General features: G+C 34.8%; 1 protein-coding gene across 8 annotated transcripts in view; it reads right to left on the bottom strand.

Moving 5' to 3' along the window:
* Window positions 1–15,662, bottom strand: part of LOC149782149 (uncharacterized) — a 61,694-nt gene that overhangs the window by 6,217 nt on the left and 39,815 nt on the right. For 3 of the 8 annotated variants that reach the window (XM_089933588.1, XM_089933587.1, XM_089933589.1), the window contains one exon: window positions 1,763–1,903. In XM_089933588.1, coding sequence (XP_089789714.1) covers window positions 1,763–1,903 — 141 coding nt within the window. Of the gene's footprint in view, window positions 1–1,762; window positions 1,924–6,456; window positions 7,724–15,662 lie in introns of all 8 variants that reach the window. The other 5 variants (XR_016414262.1, XR_016414260.1, XR_016414263.1 and 2 more) reach the window with 5 other exon arrangements.

The raw sequence follows: 15,662 nt of genomic DNA on the forward strand, positions 1-15,662 counted from the left end.
ACACATTTTCAAGCCTATCTCAATGAAAAAGTAAACCACATTACAGATTTAACTTCTGTGTGAATTTATAAATGCTGGGTTTGTGATAATTAGGTTCATGCCTTCTACCTTAAAGATTAGAATTGATATACAAGTCTGATTAAAGGAAAAGCTTCTCAATATCAAAACCTTGGGCAACTTTAAATAAAACGCAACCTCAACATGTGTAAAATTTACAATCATTTGTTTCCTATGATGTGCTGCAGAGACATGCTAGAGCAACAACTATCGGACACCCTAATACTTCATTTTTGTATTCTTTCCCATTTGAAACCTATTATTTTCTTATAACATGCCAGTTTCATCATTTTTCATAGCTAATATACTCTGTAGTATTAGTGCATGATGATATCAATGGTATCTCAGCAACAATATTACAACTGTTCATCAAATCTCAAAATGTAGATGATAAAATGATGTTAAAGAAGCCAAGCTGATTGTTCTGTAAGACAATTGCAAAATATGCATGCTGACTACTTGACACATTATGAACTATTCACAGCATATACTAACTGACCAGCACTCTCATGCTGATTTTATGAAGAAAGTCATGGTACAAGAGAGAAATCAGATTTACGTTATAAGGGAGGCAACTCCTCAGGTAACCCCAAATATATGGATCAATGTTTTAAATTTAACCACGTCATCTGGGAAACTTAAACAATGAAATTCTATAACCAAACTACCTGCTTATAAAAGTATGTATGGAATATGTATTATTAGAAAACTAAGTAGATCACCTTTGCATTTTCACATTGGCCGTCTCATGCTGTTGCTAAAGTAGCTACGATGTCGTAGCCGCAACTTGATTTTGTTGTGGTTGAGACTACGAACTGATCCCATATCAGGTAATGGAGCAAAAAATATCATCACTAAAGTCAGAAAAACAAACAGCATAGAAATCAACTACATAAGTATAATCATGCCGTGAAAGAAGTTTGGCTTATTTTGAATTTATTAAGCCCTTATACGATAAAATAAATTGGCATGGTTACTCTAACCTTGTACTGTACGCCATGACAGATAACGCGAGACTCTCGCCGTGACCCCTTTTCTACGTAAGGCTTGCCATACCATATTTTGGATATTCTACGCTATATTATTATCAATCAAGTGCGAATAATCGCTTCTTGGTGAATTTCAAAGTTGCCGATAAACCGTATTTACTTTTAATGCGCAGAATTTCTGACCCAAACGGCGCCAAATTTTTACTACGATTTGTTTACATTTCCAAATAAGGCGTCAATGTCCTTATATGGCACACAAACAAACGAGGCTGAGAAAGAAGTAATCATTATTTGAAATAATATGGAGGACGATCTAAACAAAAATATCGGCTAAAAAAGGTAAACGCGATTTTTCAACTATTTCTACAATGATTTTCGATATTTCCGGTATTAAATAAGAGGACTACCCAATTTATTGGATTATATGCAAGGAATATGTTTAAAGTGTTATTATTAGACTAAGAGAGCGCCGGGTGTGAATCACACCCGGCTTGCTCCATTAACACGTATATGCTCATGTTAGTACCCTGTCCACGAGGTACGAGTAAGGGTACTAATATTAGTACTATTGCTAAAGCTGCTACTATTTTGAAAAAATTATGTTGCTAGAGACTGTAGCCTGACTACAATCAAATCAAAAGGAGCTTGAATGGCATACGAAAAATCAGGGAAGGAGAAAAAGTTTATATAAGGTACACCCATTTCACACAACTCACCAAAACTCCAATGAAGCAGATGGAGATCCATATATTCATGTGAAAGCTCCACAGCAACTAATGTGGCTGATTCCAGGGAAATATGTGATGTTCTTGCTGGCAATATCAGTGCGGCAGGTATGCTACCATACAGATTGAGGGCTACAGCAAACAAGAAAACTCTGAAATTGTGTTATATGTCATTATAGCTTAAATTTATGTAAATAAGATGAAATCTATGCATTGGAACATTGCATCATGAGGAGATAAGAAGGTAAAAGCATTAAATTAAAGCTATATCTCTTAAATATGTAAAATATACAAAATAAATACTTCAAAGAAATCACCTTGTATAAAAGTATGTCCTTTTAGTTCAATAGATGAATTGATCAGAAACAATACCTGTTAACTATGACAGTGCTGAATTAAATGCCTTCCTCTACCATGATTAAGTATTATAAAATCATAGGAAGTGTGCATTTGGAATACCTTACTATGACAGATTCAAAACATGTAAACAATAAGGAAATGATCTATGGCACAGCCAATCACATTCGACAAGTCTGAGTTCGGTAAAGGCTTCTCAATTTAAAGACTTGAGGCAATTCTAAATAAAACGCAACCTCTACATATGTCAAATTCACAATCATTTGTTTCTGATCATGTCATGCATTTCTCAATGAACCAGAGCCATGATAGAGCAACAGCTATCAGCCACCTTATTTCACCATTTTTTACCCATCTGAAACCTATAAATTTCCTACATAAAATGTCAGTGTCATTATTTTTCATAGCTAATATGCCCTGTTGTGTTTGAGCATGGTGATATCAATGATATATCAAAGCAACAGTAGTACAACTGTTCATCAAATCTCAAAATGTAGAGAATACAAATATGTCAACGTTAGCCAAGCTCAATCCCTTGTAAAATAACTGGAGAATGTGCATGGTGAGTAGTTAACAAGATATGAACAATGCACAGCATATACTAACTGACCAGAAATCTCTCACTGATTTTTTTGAAGAAAGTCATATATATGGTATAACAAAGAAATCGGAGGTAAATTAAAAGGAATACAACTGCTCAGGCAACCCCAAATATATGAATGAATGATTGCACACTGAACCTCATCATTTCGAAACTTAAACAACGAAGTTATATAACCAAACTCACCCCGTCAGCTCGGAAAAAGTATGTATGGAAAATGTATTATAAAAATACTAAGTAGGTCACCTTTGTATCATCTTTACATTGACCAGTTCGTAGTGATGATGTAGCTGCTGCTCTTTAGAAGAAAATTGGTTTGCTAGTGATTGTTGCCTACCTACCAAAACATCCAGAGGAAACATAATCATGCAAAAGAAAACTAATTGGCAAGGTGAAAATCACAATTTTAGAAGGGATATCAATTTCGCACAACTCATCAAAATTCAGATGAACCAGATGGAGATACAGTTATTCCTGTGAAAGATCCTAAGCAAATAGTGTGGCGGATATCTTCCATACAAACTAAGGCCTTCAGCACGAAAAAATACCCTGAACTTGTTAAGTATTGGTCATGGTAAGTTAAACTTCAGTAAAGAAGATAAAATATATGCAATAGAACATTACTCCATGAGTAGATAAGAAAGCAAGAGCGTAAAGATTAAAACCATCATCATTAAATTAGGAAATTATACAAAGTGTGTACTGTTGATATCAATAAACAGACTATGTAAGTTAAATAATTAAATCAAACTAACTTGTATAAAACTTATAAGGTATTTTATGTATATTACAAGAATGGATCAGAAGCAATACCTGTCAGTTTTGACAATGCCGAGTTTAATCCCTTCTTCTACCATGAATAAGTAATATGCACTCTACATAACGTGTGTCTTTGGAATATGGTAATATGCCAGAATCAAGACATGGTTTATGGCATTGCCAATTAAATTTGACAATATTGAAAAAAATAGCATCGGTTCTTAAGAATTTATATACTAGTCTGAGTACAGGAAAAGCTTGTCAATATCAAACCTTTGAGCAGTTCTAAATAAATCGAGATGAGTAAAATTCACAATCCTTTGTTTCCTATGAAGTACTATATTTGTCAATGAACGAAAGCCATGATTGAGCAACAGATATGAAACACCATCTTACTTCATTTTTTTCTCTCCCCACTGAAACCTATAATTTCCTCATAACATGTCAGTTTCATCATTTGTCATAGCTACTGTACCCTGTAGTGTTAGTGCATGTTGATATCAGTGATATCTCACAGCAGAAAGGTTACAACTGTTCATCGAATCTCAAAATGTACAGAATAAAAAGATGTAAAGGAAGCCAAGCTGATTCTCTTGTAACAAAACTGGTAATTTTGCATGATACGTACTTAAAAGTAGAAAGTAAAATCTGTGGTACAACAGAGAAATCGGAGGTACATTATAAGGAAGACAACTCCTCAGGTAAACCCAAATATACGGACCAACAATAGTAAACTGAGCCTTCTCATTTGGGACACGTAAACACATGAAATTCTACAACTATACATCCCCATCAGCTCATATACAGTATGGAAGACTAAAGTACGTCACCGTTGCATCATTTTTACATTGGTCAGTTCATATTATTGCTGAAGCTGCTACTGTTTAGAGAAATGTGATTTGCTAGTGAACGTAGTCTCCCTACCATCAAGTCAAGAGGAAAGAGATAATCATGCCAACAAAAAACAAAACTGGGCAAGGAGGAAATCACAATTTGAGAAAGAACATCCAAAATCCAATGAAGCTGATGGATGTACACCTTTTCCTGTGAAAGCGCCACAGAAAGTAGTGTGGCTGATACCAGGGAAATCTATGATGTCGTTCTGGCTGGCAATATCACTGAGTAACTTGTTCTACCGTACAAACTAAGGCCTAGAACCCCCCCCCCCCCAAAAAAAAAAAAAACCAAAAAAAAAAAAAAAAAACCTGAACTTGTTATATATTGCTTATAATTGCTTAAACCTATGTAAATAAGATGGAATATATGCATTGGAACATTACACCATGAGCAGATAAGAACGAAACGTATTAAAATGAAGTCATTATTAAATTAGGAAATTATACAAAGTATTTACAGTACATGTCAATAAACAGATTATGTAAGTTAAATACTTCAATCAAACCAACTTGTATAAAACTTGTAAGGTATTTTTTGTTCATTACAAGAATGGATCAGAAGCAATACCTGTCAGCTTTGACAGTGCCGAGTTTAATCCCTTCTTCTACCATGAAAACGTGCTATGCACTCTACATAAAATATGTCTTTGGAATATCGTAATATGCCAGAATCAAGAAATGGAGGCAATAAGGAAATGATTTATGGCACAGTCAATTACATTTCCCTTGACTGAAAAACTTACATCAGTTCTTAATTATTTATATACTAGTCTGAGGAAAGGAAAAGCTTCTCAATTTCAAAACTTTGGGCTATTCTTAATAAAATACAACCTCAGCTTGTATACAATTCACAACCAGTTGTTTCCTTTCATGTTCTGTATTTGTCAATGAGCCAGCGCCATGATAGACCAACAGCTATCAGACACCTTTTCATACTTCGTTTTTCGTTTTTCATACTGTAACCTATACTTTCCTTAGAACCTGTCAGTTTCATCATTTGTCATAGCTATTATACCCTGTAATGTTTGTGCATGACATCAGTGATATCTCACAGGAAAGTTATTACAACTGTTCATCAAATCTCAAAATGAAAAGAATAAAAAGATGTAAAAGAAGCCAAGCTGATTCTTTTGCAAAACAACTGAAAAATGTGCATGCTAAGTAATTACCACAATATGAACATTGCACAGCATATACAAACTGACCAACACTCTCTTACTGCTTTTTTGAAGAAGGTCAAATCTATGGTACAACAGAAATCTGAGGCACATTATATGAGAGGCAACTACTCAGGTAACCCCAAATATATGAACCATTGTTTGTAAACTGAATCAAATCAATTGGTAAATTTGAAAAATGAACTTTTATACCCACACTCACCCCATCCGCTCATAAAAAATGCATATTTGTTTTTGCGGAGTTTGATAGCATTTTTAACATATTAATTCCGATATTGTGCCACGCAAACAGAAGAAAGTAATGTATTTCCTAAGGAGACGTCGAGGCAAATGAGCAGGCATGGATGGGTATCGTACCTGTGACACGTGACTTAAGAGCCTTATGGTCATTCATTATCTACAAAGGTAGTGTTCGTGATGAAAACGGATGAATGGTATATCTGACACTTATCGGTGCGAGTATATATATACATCAAGTAGAGTTGTTGGAGATGTATTATCAAGTATGTGAGCAGAATAGGAACTATTCTATTTCCTTCTAATATTGAATCTGACCATACATATGTAATAAGAAAAATGAACATGACCAAGACCACTTTCTTTTACGTACCATGAAACCTACATCGTATTTGTCCAGACATTGTCGCCTAAAATAACTAGGCAGCATCCGTTTATGGTGACAATGCTTTAACACGATGATCTTCCATAATAGAAATATAACAAGTATGGTTTATCTAACTTATGACACCAAGAGTTTGTTAAAATGTTTGGTTTTTCATACACCCGTTAAGCAAAAACTTTCTAACATGACACTGAAATGACACAATATGACTATTTCGATCCACGGTCAAATGTTCAAATATACCTTTCCATAGTCATGATGTAAAATGTTACCTTCATTAATGTCCTATCTTTTAAATATATTGTTGCTTCTAAACCACCATTTGTTTGAAAGTTAATATTTCCATTTTTAAATTTTCTTCATCGCCTTTGGCAGTAGGTCATTTCTTCACTTTCAAAAAGTCCCATGTGGAGTTTACTAATATTCCATTACACCAGACCATTTTGTTGTGGAAAGGTGTTCTACAAAAGAATATAAATTCATAAAGTTTGTTTCATTTCAGTTGCGACTGGCAAATACATCATAATTTAACTCAGTTATATTTCGAAATAATCTTAGTTTAATAACATAATTTTGTTTCAATAAAGAAAGCTTGCAAACATTTATGTCCAACATTTATAGGTCTGCGATTTGTATATGATATAAACATTGGTGGGTACAAGCTTGGAATTGTCGTCAGCTGAAGAATTTATCAAACGTTCACATCACAACGTTGGTAGTAATCTGATTTTGTCATACCCTTGGCACAGAATAATCTCTATTTTATTATTTGTCTTGAGTAAAAATTGAGCCATGATTTAACTGAGGCATGAATGTTTAGGTCCGAACTGTATAACTTTGTATGGAAATCTTAAATCGGCTGATATCTCATGGTGTAGCTATCGATTTTGCCTGCTTATGAATATAAATAGCGAAACGGATATTAAATTATTTCTGGAGTTTCTACAATGTTTAAGGCATAAGTATCATTTGTCATTTTGATCAACATCATTATATTCTTCGAGAGAAGAAATTCTTTGATAGTGGCTGCAGTGAACACGGCTCCAGTAAACATGAGCTGAACATAACTATTATTGATGGTTTAATTTGAGATAAAAACAATAGGTTCCCATCAATCTTTAGGAACGAAAACGTACACTAATTCATACTTTCTTTAGTCCAAATTTGTATAAATTTTTTCATGCAATATTGAAATCGTGTGTTAGTTCCAACTGACTGGTCACACCAACAATAACACATTTCAAATTCCCCATAGAAATTGAATCAGCCACCTGACTTACAGGAACAATAGAGAGTATTTCAATGTAAAAACAAACCATAAAAGTCATCCTGTAATGGATAGATACAGCTGCAAATAGGTTTTGTTTTACTCACCATTGGTGTTGGTCTCTCTCGTGAGAACCCGAGTCATGTCTTTGAGGTAAATTAACGAAGTAGTATACAGTAACCCTGGTCACCTTTGCATAATGCATTGGAATGTCATACTAATGATATCACCACCAGTTTGCTGGAGAACATTCAGGGTATTCCACCTTGTTCCTAGTACCAGTCCAGACAAAGAAAGTTGAGTGGCAATGTACTAAGTTAAAATAAGTAAGTAATCTTATTCATGATGGATTACAATTTAGGAATATTTCAAGATATCAATGCAGTCACTGTTAGATCATGAACGAAATGAGAGATTGGGACACGAAACATTCTAAATAAAGCTAGATATTTGGACATGTGAGGCATACAACCATGATCATTTTGGACAATGGTAACTCAGATGATCTGTTTGTGCATTTCTGGTAAATTATTAAGAGGGTCAGTTAGAAATTACTAGGTAGAATGATTGTATAGAAAGTGACATCAGCCTATGCTACAATTTCTCAAAGTGCTGCATAAATAGATATTACCTGTAGGTGAGCTAATTCATGATAGAAGTAAAAATCTGGGTCCTTTCCAGTGTACAAGGCCAATTAGGTTTCTGACAGATCGACCATAGATTGAATTAGTGAATTAAAATGGGCTATCAGCTGACAATGCTTTGCCATACTCTTTGAATATATGTCTCAAACATAAAATGCAATAAAATGAAATGCTTGTTGTTTTATTCTAAGGTCATTTTGATCTAATTTCGTACAATCAAATTAATAATACTTGAGCAAGGTACATTTGGTTATTTTATTGACCTATATTATTTTTTTACATTATTCATTATCTGACTGTTCATTGGTCAAACTGAGTGGAATGTACTATACACCCCCGTGTCTGTCATCCATTAATTGCCACGTGATTGTAAACAATGATGATAGATTGTATAAGCAGCTATGGCTTACTCGTATAGTCCACTACAATAAGCAAATATATTAACTAATTGAAACCATCAATAACTGTAGGAACGACCTACAGGTATATAATCAATTACAATACTGTTTTCGTATGCTATAATAAATGCCATAATTTTAAGAAGTAAGTTTTAAATGATACCCATGGAAACCACAAATCTTTATGCTTTAAACATATTGTGTCAAGCTGAAGGAATATGCACAAGTGTATATAATTACAAATAGCAAGTCACAAATGCGTGAATATATACATTATCATTAATATGTATCTGCTGCAAGTAAATGTTAGACTAATACGCTAACAACAATGCTTTAACCTTGATATAGCCGCCACTATTAAGTCGTCCTTTATTGTGTATTGGAGGGTGATAATTTCCAGGACGATTGGCTTATGATAACGTTTATAGGCCTGTGTAAGATAAAAAAAATATATTGGTATGTTTGCAAAACATTTCCTAAATTCCAGATTTTGCAAGATTCTAGCGTAGTTCACACACCAAAACAACCTTTATATTCAAGAGCAAAATACATAGGAGGGTCAAAGCTATTTGATCAACTTTTCTATGGTGGAATCCTTCAACTCTTTAGGTAGATGTATGCAATATCTTAAAACGTGTTTATTTGTTTAAGGATGTGTACGCATTATCTGTAAATTGTCTGATTCTATGCAGAAAAAGCGTCCGTGTATTACAGATTATGTTGATCCACTTTCTTTCTATATGCAGCACATTTTGCAACGTATACATATTGGCTCAAGATTAATGCTTTAAAATCACGTTTATTTAATCTTCAAGTTTTAAAATTTTATATATCTTTAAGAATGTTGCAGCTGAAACCGAGTGCAAATGGGGACAATGCATTTTGTGATTGGCCTGTTGCATTGTTTATTTTAACTGTTTCACTACGCAAGACTTGCTTAATTTTAAATAACCTTAAGTGAAAACGATAAAATGTGTAGCACCAAAAATTGAATTAGTTACATGAAATATATATCTCACAAGTGAGAGAAGATAAGGTCATGCAATATCATTCCGAAACAAAACTCATTCTAATTTTCCCATACAAATATAGTAACCTGTAATTACCTACTAATGTTGGAACTTGTGTTCATATTTTCTGCACTGGTATGGCAACTATTTTGACATTCATTTTTTTTTTTTAAAATTAGTTTGTTTAGCAAAACCTCCTTTGTTGCCGACTGAGATCCTCGTACCATAGTGAGACAAGAGAATGGCAGAAAATGAGCAGTTAATGATGATTCTATGTTACGATCGGTAGAAACTAGCTCCGTCTTTATCAATGCATAAATATTACATGCAAGATAGGTACTTCACAAACTGGATCAAATATTATATCCCTAAAAGATACGGTATTTTTCAAACGAAATATTTCAATAACAGGTTAATATGACTGGATACTGATATTCTTAATAACCCTATATTTTACGTTAATATTTAGAATGAGGTAGTATGCAGAGGTGGGGTATGAAGAGTATGTCGTTTTGAATGTGTATGTGTTGTGATCACTCATTTCAATACGGCGGTGAAAGAGAAAGTCTCCTATTATGCATGGCTTAGAGGTACTGAAGCATTCGCTTTCACCATTTCAGTAGATCTCATTTCTCTTGAAACATTGGCTATTTTATCAAAGCAAGCATATCAAATGAAAATTAATATATTCCTTATTGTCTTTTTGGCATGTTTTCATTCAGATGATCCGTTGTCAAATTATGTATTGTTTGAGGCACTTCACAGTTGTCTACTTCTAAATGTGATACTATTTATACATCTGCTACAGTACAGGTTGTTTTTAAAGCAACACTTATAGCATATATAAAACCAATGTGTATAGGAACATTTTGTAAAATCTTAACGCTTTACTTAAATGTGTAAACGTTTTGTTGTGGGAATGATTGCGTCAATAGCTAAAAGAATACATTTGATGGTAATATAAAAAATAGTTTTGATTTAGTTTTTACTTAGTTTGCTTGTTGTAAGTTATCTTGATTGGTGCTAATAATTGGAAAACAAAAAGCAATTTAAGTTACAGGAGAAGGTCTTATATTCAATTTTAATCATTCTTATCATTGCTTGCAAGTAACGATAAGTCAAATAAGTCAAACTTCAAGACTGTCCTAACTGGTGGTCACATTCACCACACAGTTAAGCAAACCTATGCTATAGAAGTAATTTGAGTCTTAAATAACAACAACAGCATATAACATTTCTTTATTGTTCTGCTAGTTCTAAAACAAAGCAGAAAAAGTCAGCGAGTCAGGAAGTTAGTCACCAATATCTAGTTAAATATAAGATAAACGTTTTGTCAAACAAACATTACTCCATGTTGGAACATTAACATATTAATGTATGGGACCGTACTAAACTTAGGGTATGACACATCAAATAAATCCAGAAATAAATTGCCACTTAAATGGATCATACATATTTAAATATTATTGAATCTTTCTTCTATAACTGGCATCACTTACAACGGACATTAATGATTAATGGAGTTTACAAAGTGGTGTTAAATACAAGACAAATATTAACATTGGACAATTTATTTGACGAGAGGATGCTTGACTTCTGATATGTACATGACACAAAACACAACCCTTTCTGAAGTCTGTCAGTCAGTGTCAGTCTGTTGTATACATAGATCAGGATGCGTATCCGCGTGGTTCAAGTAGGTGCTCTCTCAGCATGACAGGTCAATGAATACTAATATTTTACCATGAACAACGAGATATTCGAAACGAAACAAAAATGAAGCAAGTTATATTGATGAACCAATTTCTCTATAGCTAATACCATCAACATTTCTGAATCAAGTAGAATATTTCAGTTTCATGAATGTGAACATATTTTCCTTGTTATTAAAGTCCATTATAGATAAAGCAAGTCCATTTCCCTTCAGTTTGCTAAAGGGAGAGTAACTCTGATTTGGCTTGGTCAATAGGGATGTCGATAGGACAGACTGTCCTGTTATTTCGACAACTTTCAGTCAAAGTAAGTGTTAATGAACTCTGTCAAGGAAATCAGTTATGGGTTAAAATAACCACTGGTATACAAGTTCATAAAACATAGTAACGTGAAATCACATGCAAATTTGCTTCATTTTACATGAATGATAAACCCTGAAAAAGCAAAATTCATACATTTGATATAAACACAACAAAATATTTACCTCATAGGATAAATTTAGTCCACCATCACGTGCAAATCATTCTCCGCTTATTTTACAACTTTTCCCGCTTTTCTAATAATTGACCCAAGAATTTTAAGAAAGGTGCATAACATTGATATGATTGTTATTATGGAATAGATTTAATATATAAATCTTTGATGTAAGCATTACAATGTGGTTATTCAGATGAAAAATAAATCGATGTGCTTAAACCTGTATTGCTCCCCCATCCCCGAAAAATAACACCCTGAACATGCCATATGTAACATTATATGCAAGACTACCCACTTGGTGGCATTCACTTTTCAGTAGGCATATATATGATTTCTCTAAAGTGTATATGCTCCTGTGGTGTTAAATAGCTTGAGGATACGTTATTCAATACGTTTAATTAGTAAATAGTAATATTTATCAAAATAAAGAATATATATTATTATCATAATAATATTCCCATATCTTAAGGTAAATCTCAAAGCATGTTCCTTTGGTTGGGTAGTCCGGGCTTTCCCTGTGCAGATAGGTCAATTACGCCAAAGCATTGTTGATTTTTCTTTGTCATGATACTATGTTGATCGTTACATGTTTAATAATAGTGGTATAATACAATTGTTGTATCGAACAATTATGTCTTCTTAGTGTATGCGATGTCGCATGAAAACTCGTACTGCAAATTCAACGCGGACTCAAACATGTAATGGTCGATATACGATCTAGGGAAGTTGAGTTCAATGTGGAACAAACACGTTCATGTTTGTCGGACTTTTCTGCTCCATCGGCCAAATACTTGCGCCAGAAAAGGTATCTCTTGCATCGTTTGATTTAAGAACACCTAATGAATTTCATCGAGTTGATCTTGTGAATTCCTGCACCTGATCAGGTACAAGGACGACAAAATGATGTATGCACATACAAGTGCGGATTAAATATTATGGATGTAGCAAGCAGATACAACTTATGCATTTGTAACTCTGCTTTCGAGTTCTTACAACTCTGCGATCGAGTACATATTTTGGACTCAGTCCCACATATTGTTCTAATGGATTGCCACTACATTTGTTTTTAAACAGTGTTGTTGGTGTTTCTAACCAGCGAATTATCTTTTAGATAATCACTTGTGTCAAATTCGTTTACGAGTATGTCCGATGCAATATCCTCATATATATCGTCAGTGGTGGTATGAATTAAATGTGAATTGATATTTGTTTAAAACATATTGACATGATCCTGGTTAAATGGTTTGGTCTAGAACTAATACACGGGCAGCTTTGACAAATTCAACACTAATGCTCCAACAAAGATGTTCCATGCCAACTTTAGCGTGACATATTTGCTTGGTACAGCTACGAGTCCGCCATGAAATAACCAGGGAGACTGAAATGTTTGGTCCGCTATCAGCCTTCAAAGCTTCTTGTTCATTTTCGCGGTTTAGGTCGATACGCATACGTTTGGGGGGTGGGGGGCGTTATTGCATTTCCGAACACAACATTGTTGATGTGTTTAAAGAATTTTTTTAAGTGGTTTCTCAGAAGTACCGCATAGTTTCTATTAGTTCTCAGATTCGCAAACAGTTAGATGAAATGGGGCAACATAACTTCTCAATCATTTAGCATTGATACCGAGACATCCATGACTCCGGTACAGTCATTTTTTTCTGGTGATATTTGGTTGTAGTTGTGATGGAGGTGGATGTTTTTTCCGGATACTCCAGATCAAATTCATACAATGTCAGATTTTGCTGTTATTATCGTACACACACAGATGTCTGATTTCATTTTTTATAGTATCAAATTGCTCAAGCCGAAGAACATGCATGGGCTGCGTCATTGCCTTTGTTTAAAGATTGTTGGTGTAGAGATACGTGATCTAACATGGCTGTGTCAAAAAACATCTAAAAGAATCTGTTAACGCAACATATCGGTGAGCCGATGCAAATAATGATCATCTCCAAGGCTAATGACAGCCAAACGGGGACCATATAGAGTTTGCAGATTCATAGCAGTTGGCGGAAATACCTTCGCGTTACAGTGATGAATGGAATGACTCAATCGGTGGTAACTGAGTTTCAGAAAATATGTTCTAATCGGTCATGTAATCGTAGGGATATATTCCTGTACGGGTGAGAAAACCAAATACTCCATCGTTGGGACCACTGCATGGACTAGTAATTTTGAATCGAAGATTTCTTACGAGTTTATCCAGACTGGAATTGGGAAACTACAGCAACTCAATAAATATAAGTGGCCCAATCAAATCTACATTTCTTTTTCAGTCGTCTTTGGAATTACGCTTTTACTTACATTATTGGTTGGCCATCATATTTTATGACGCTCTGTTACAATTTGTGTTTTATTTGGAGAAATGTGCAGTCTTAGATTGCATGGGTTGTGTGCAGCTCTTTTGTACGCGCCATTGACTTGGCACTGAACAGGGACTCTAATATCAGTGAAACTGAAAAGGCCATTTCAGATCCAACAATGAGTAACCTCAGTAAACCCACGAATGTTATAATTGGTCATTATCATATCTGCGAACCAAAAGAGCTCTTGTTGGTTACATTTCGCAGTACCTTCACGACATTTAAGAAAGACTTCAACTGAGTTCAGGCCAAGGTTCAACAATTGTAGCTCAGTTGCTCCATCAGCAACATGTGGTGTCCTTGAATGACGGTCGCTTGTGGTGTCAAAAAGCGGAACATTCAAACATTCAAATTCCGAGTAGATAGCATAAGGTACGTTCTTTTTACGATTCACCACTATGAATTTTAAAACACTCTTACCAAGTTCTGGCATGATTGTACGATGTGATGTTTAACTGATTGCTCGACAGCTATAGTAACGGTCGTTCAGCAACTGTTGCGTGGTAAATATATGCAGTCAACTTCTGCATTAAAATATTGTCCCTTCATATTTGCTGTGTCGGTGAAGCAACCGGAACAGGTTCTTTAACCAGCTGTATTGACATCGCGACTCATATCACTCGGCAACAACAGATCAATCTGGGTCAGCCCATGCGAATTTTTATTTTGTAAAAATCCATGTTCCAAGTGAACACATTAACGGTGATACTGGGGTTAAGTTCTTAAATATCTTTGAGCTTTACTTTAGTAAGGAGCACAGGAAAATCTGTGTCACCAAGACTGTGTTTATCCAAAGGTATTTCCGCGGCTGCTATATGTTATCACTCTCAGTATGTAGCGCGGACGCGATCACCCATTTTAAACATTCATTGTCATTTTCTCCACGTATATCACCGATCGAAGCGGAAGATACTTTGGTGATTGTATGTAACCTCATTCTCGGAATGGAATGTTTGGAAACTTGCACTTGAAATTCTATGTACCTGTCAAGAGTCCATCCTGAACCTGCATTGGTACATTTTGTTAATGTCTCAAGAATATTTTAATGTCATTGCCGGTTTCATCTCTGATAGCATTGTTGATTTTACGGTTTACGATGCAAAGTGGACCACCATAAATACACGGTGTTGTAATTTACGATTAAAATGCATATTCAAACGTCTCCCACGAAAAACATCTGGTTTAACTCATGATGTACCATAGCGTTGTAACACTGATATAATTTCAGGAATAATTTTTGATACACGTTTTCTATCGTCTTTGCTTTACGTGTACGCATTTGGAATAATCGCATGACAAATTTCGAATTCACAATGACGCTTCTGTAACAAACTCAGACCCTTGATTTCGTTGATGACCTTACTTGACAACCTCAGCAGCGATAGCGGCTCAGATACGTAGGCAGTTTTGTTCCCCTAGACTATGCCTGTAATTATCGCCCGCTCGGCTCGTGGAATAATGTTTAAGCGTGCTCTCTCACGGCCATACAATTTGCAACTCTCAGACCTAATACCGCAAGCATCGTCAATGTGCTTGCAGTTGTTGGTATTCATAGATCACGCTCACGCGCGAATTGTTTTAGTAGCTGAGCTGTTAATTTTGCTGT

This window comes from Sinohyriopsis cumingii, chromosome 15 (genome assembly GCF_028554795.1).
Source record: "Sinohyriopsis cumingii isolate HCF-2022 chromosome 15, ASM2855479v2, whole genome shotgun sequence".
NCBI classification, from domain to species: Eukaryota; Metazoa; Mollusca; class Bivalvia; order Unionida; family Unionidae; genus Sinohyriopsis; species Sinohyriopsis cumingii.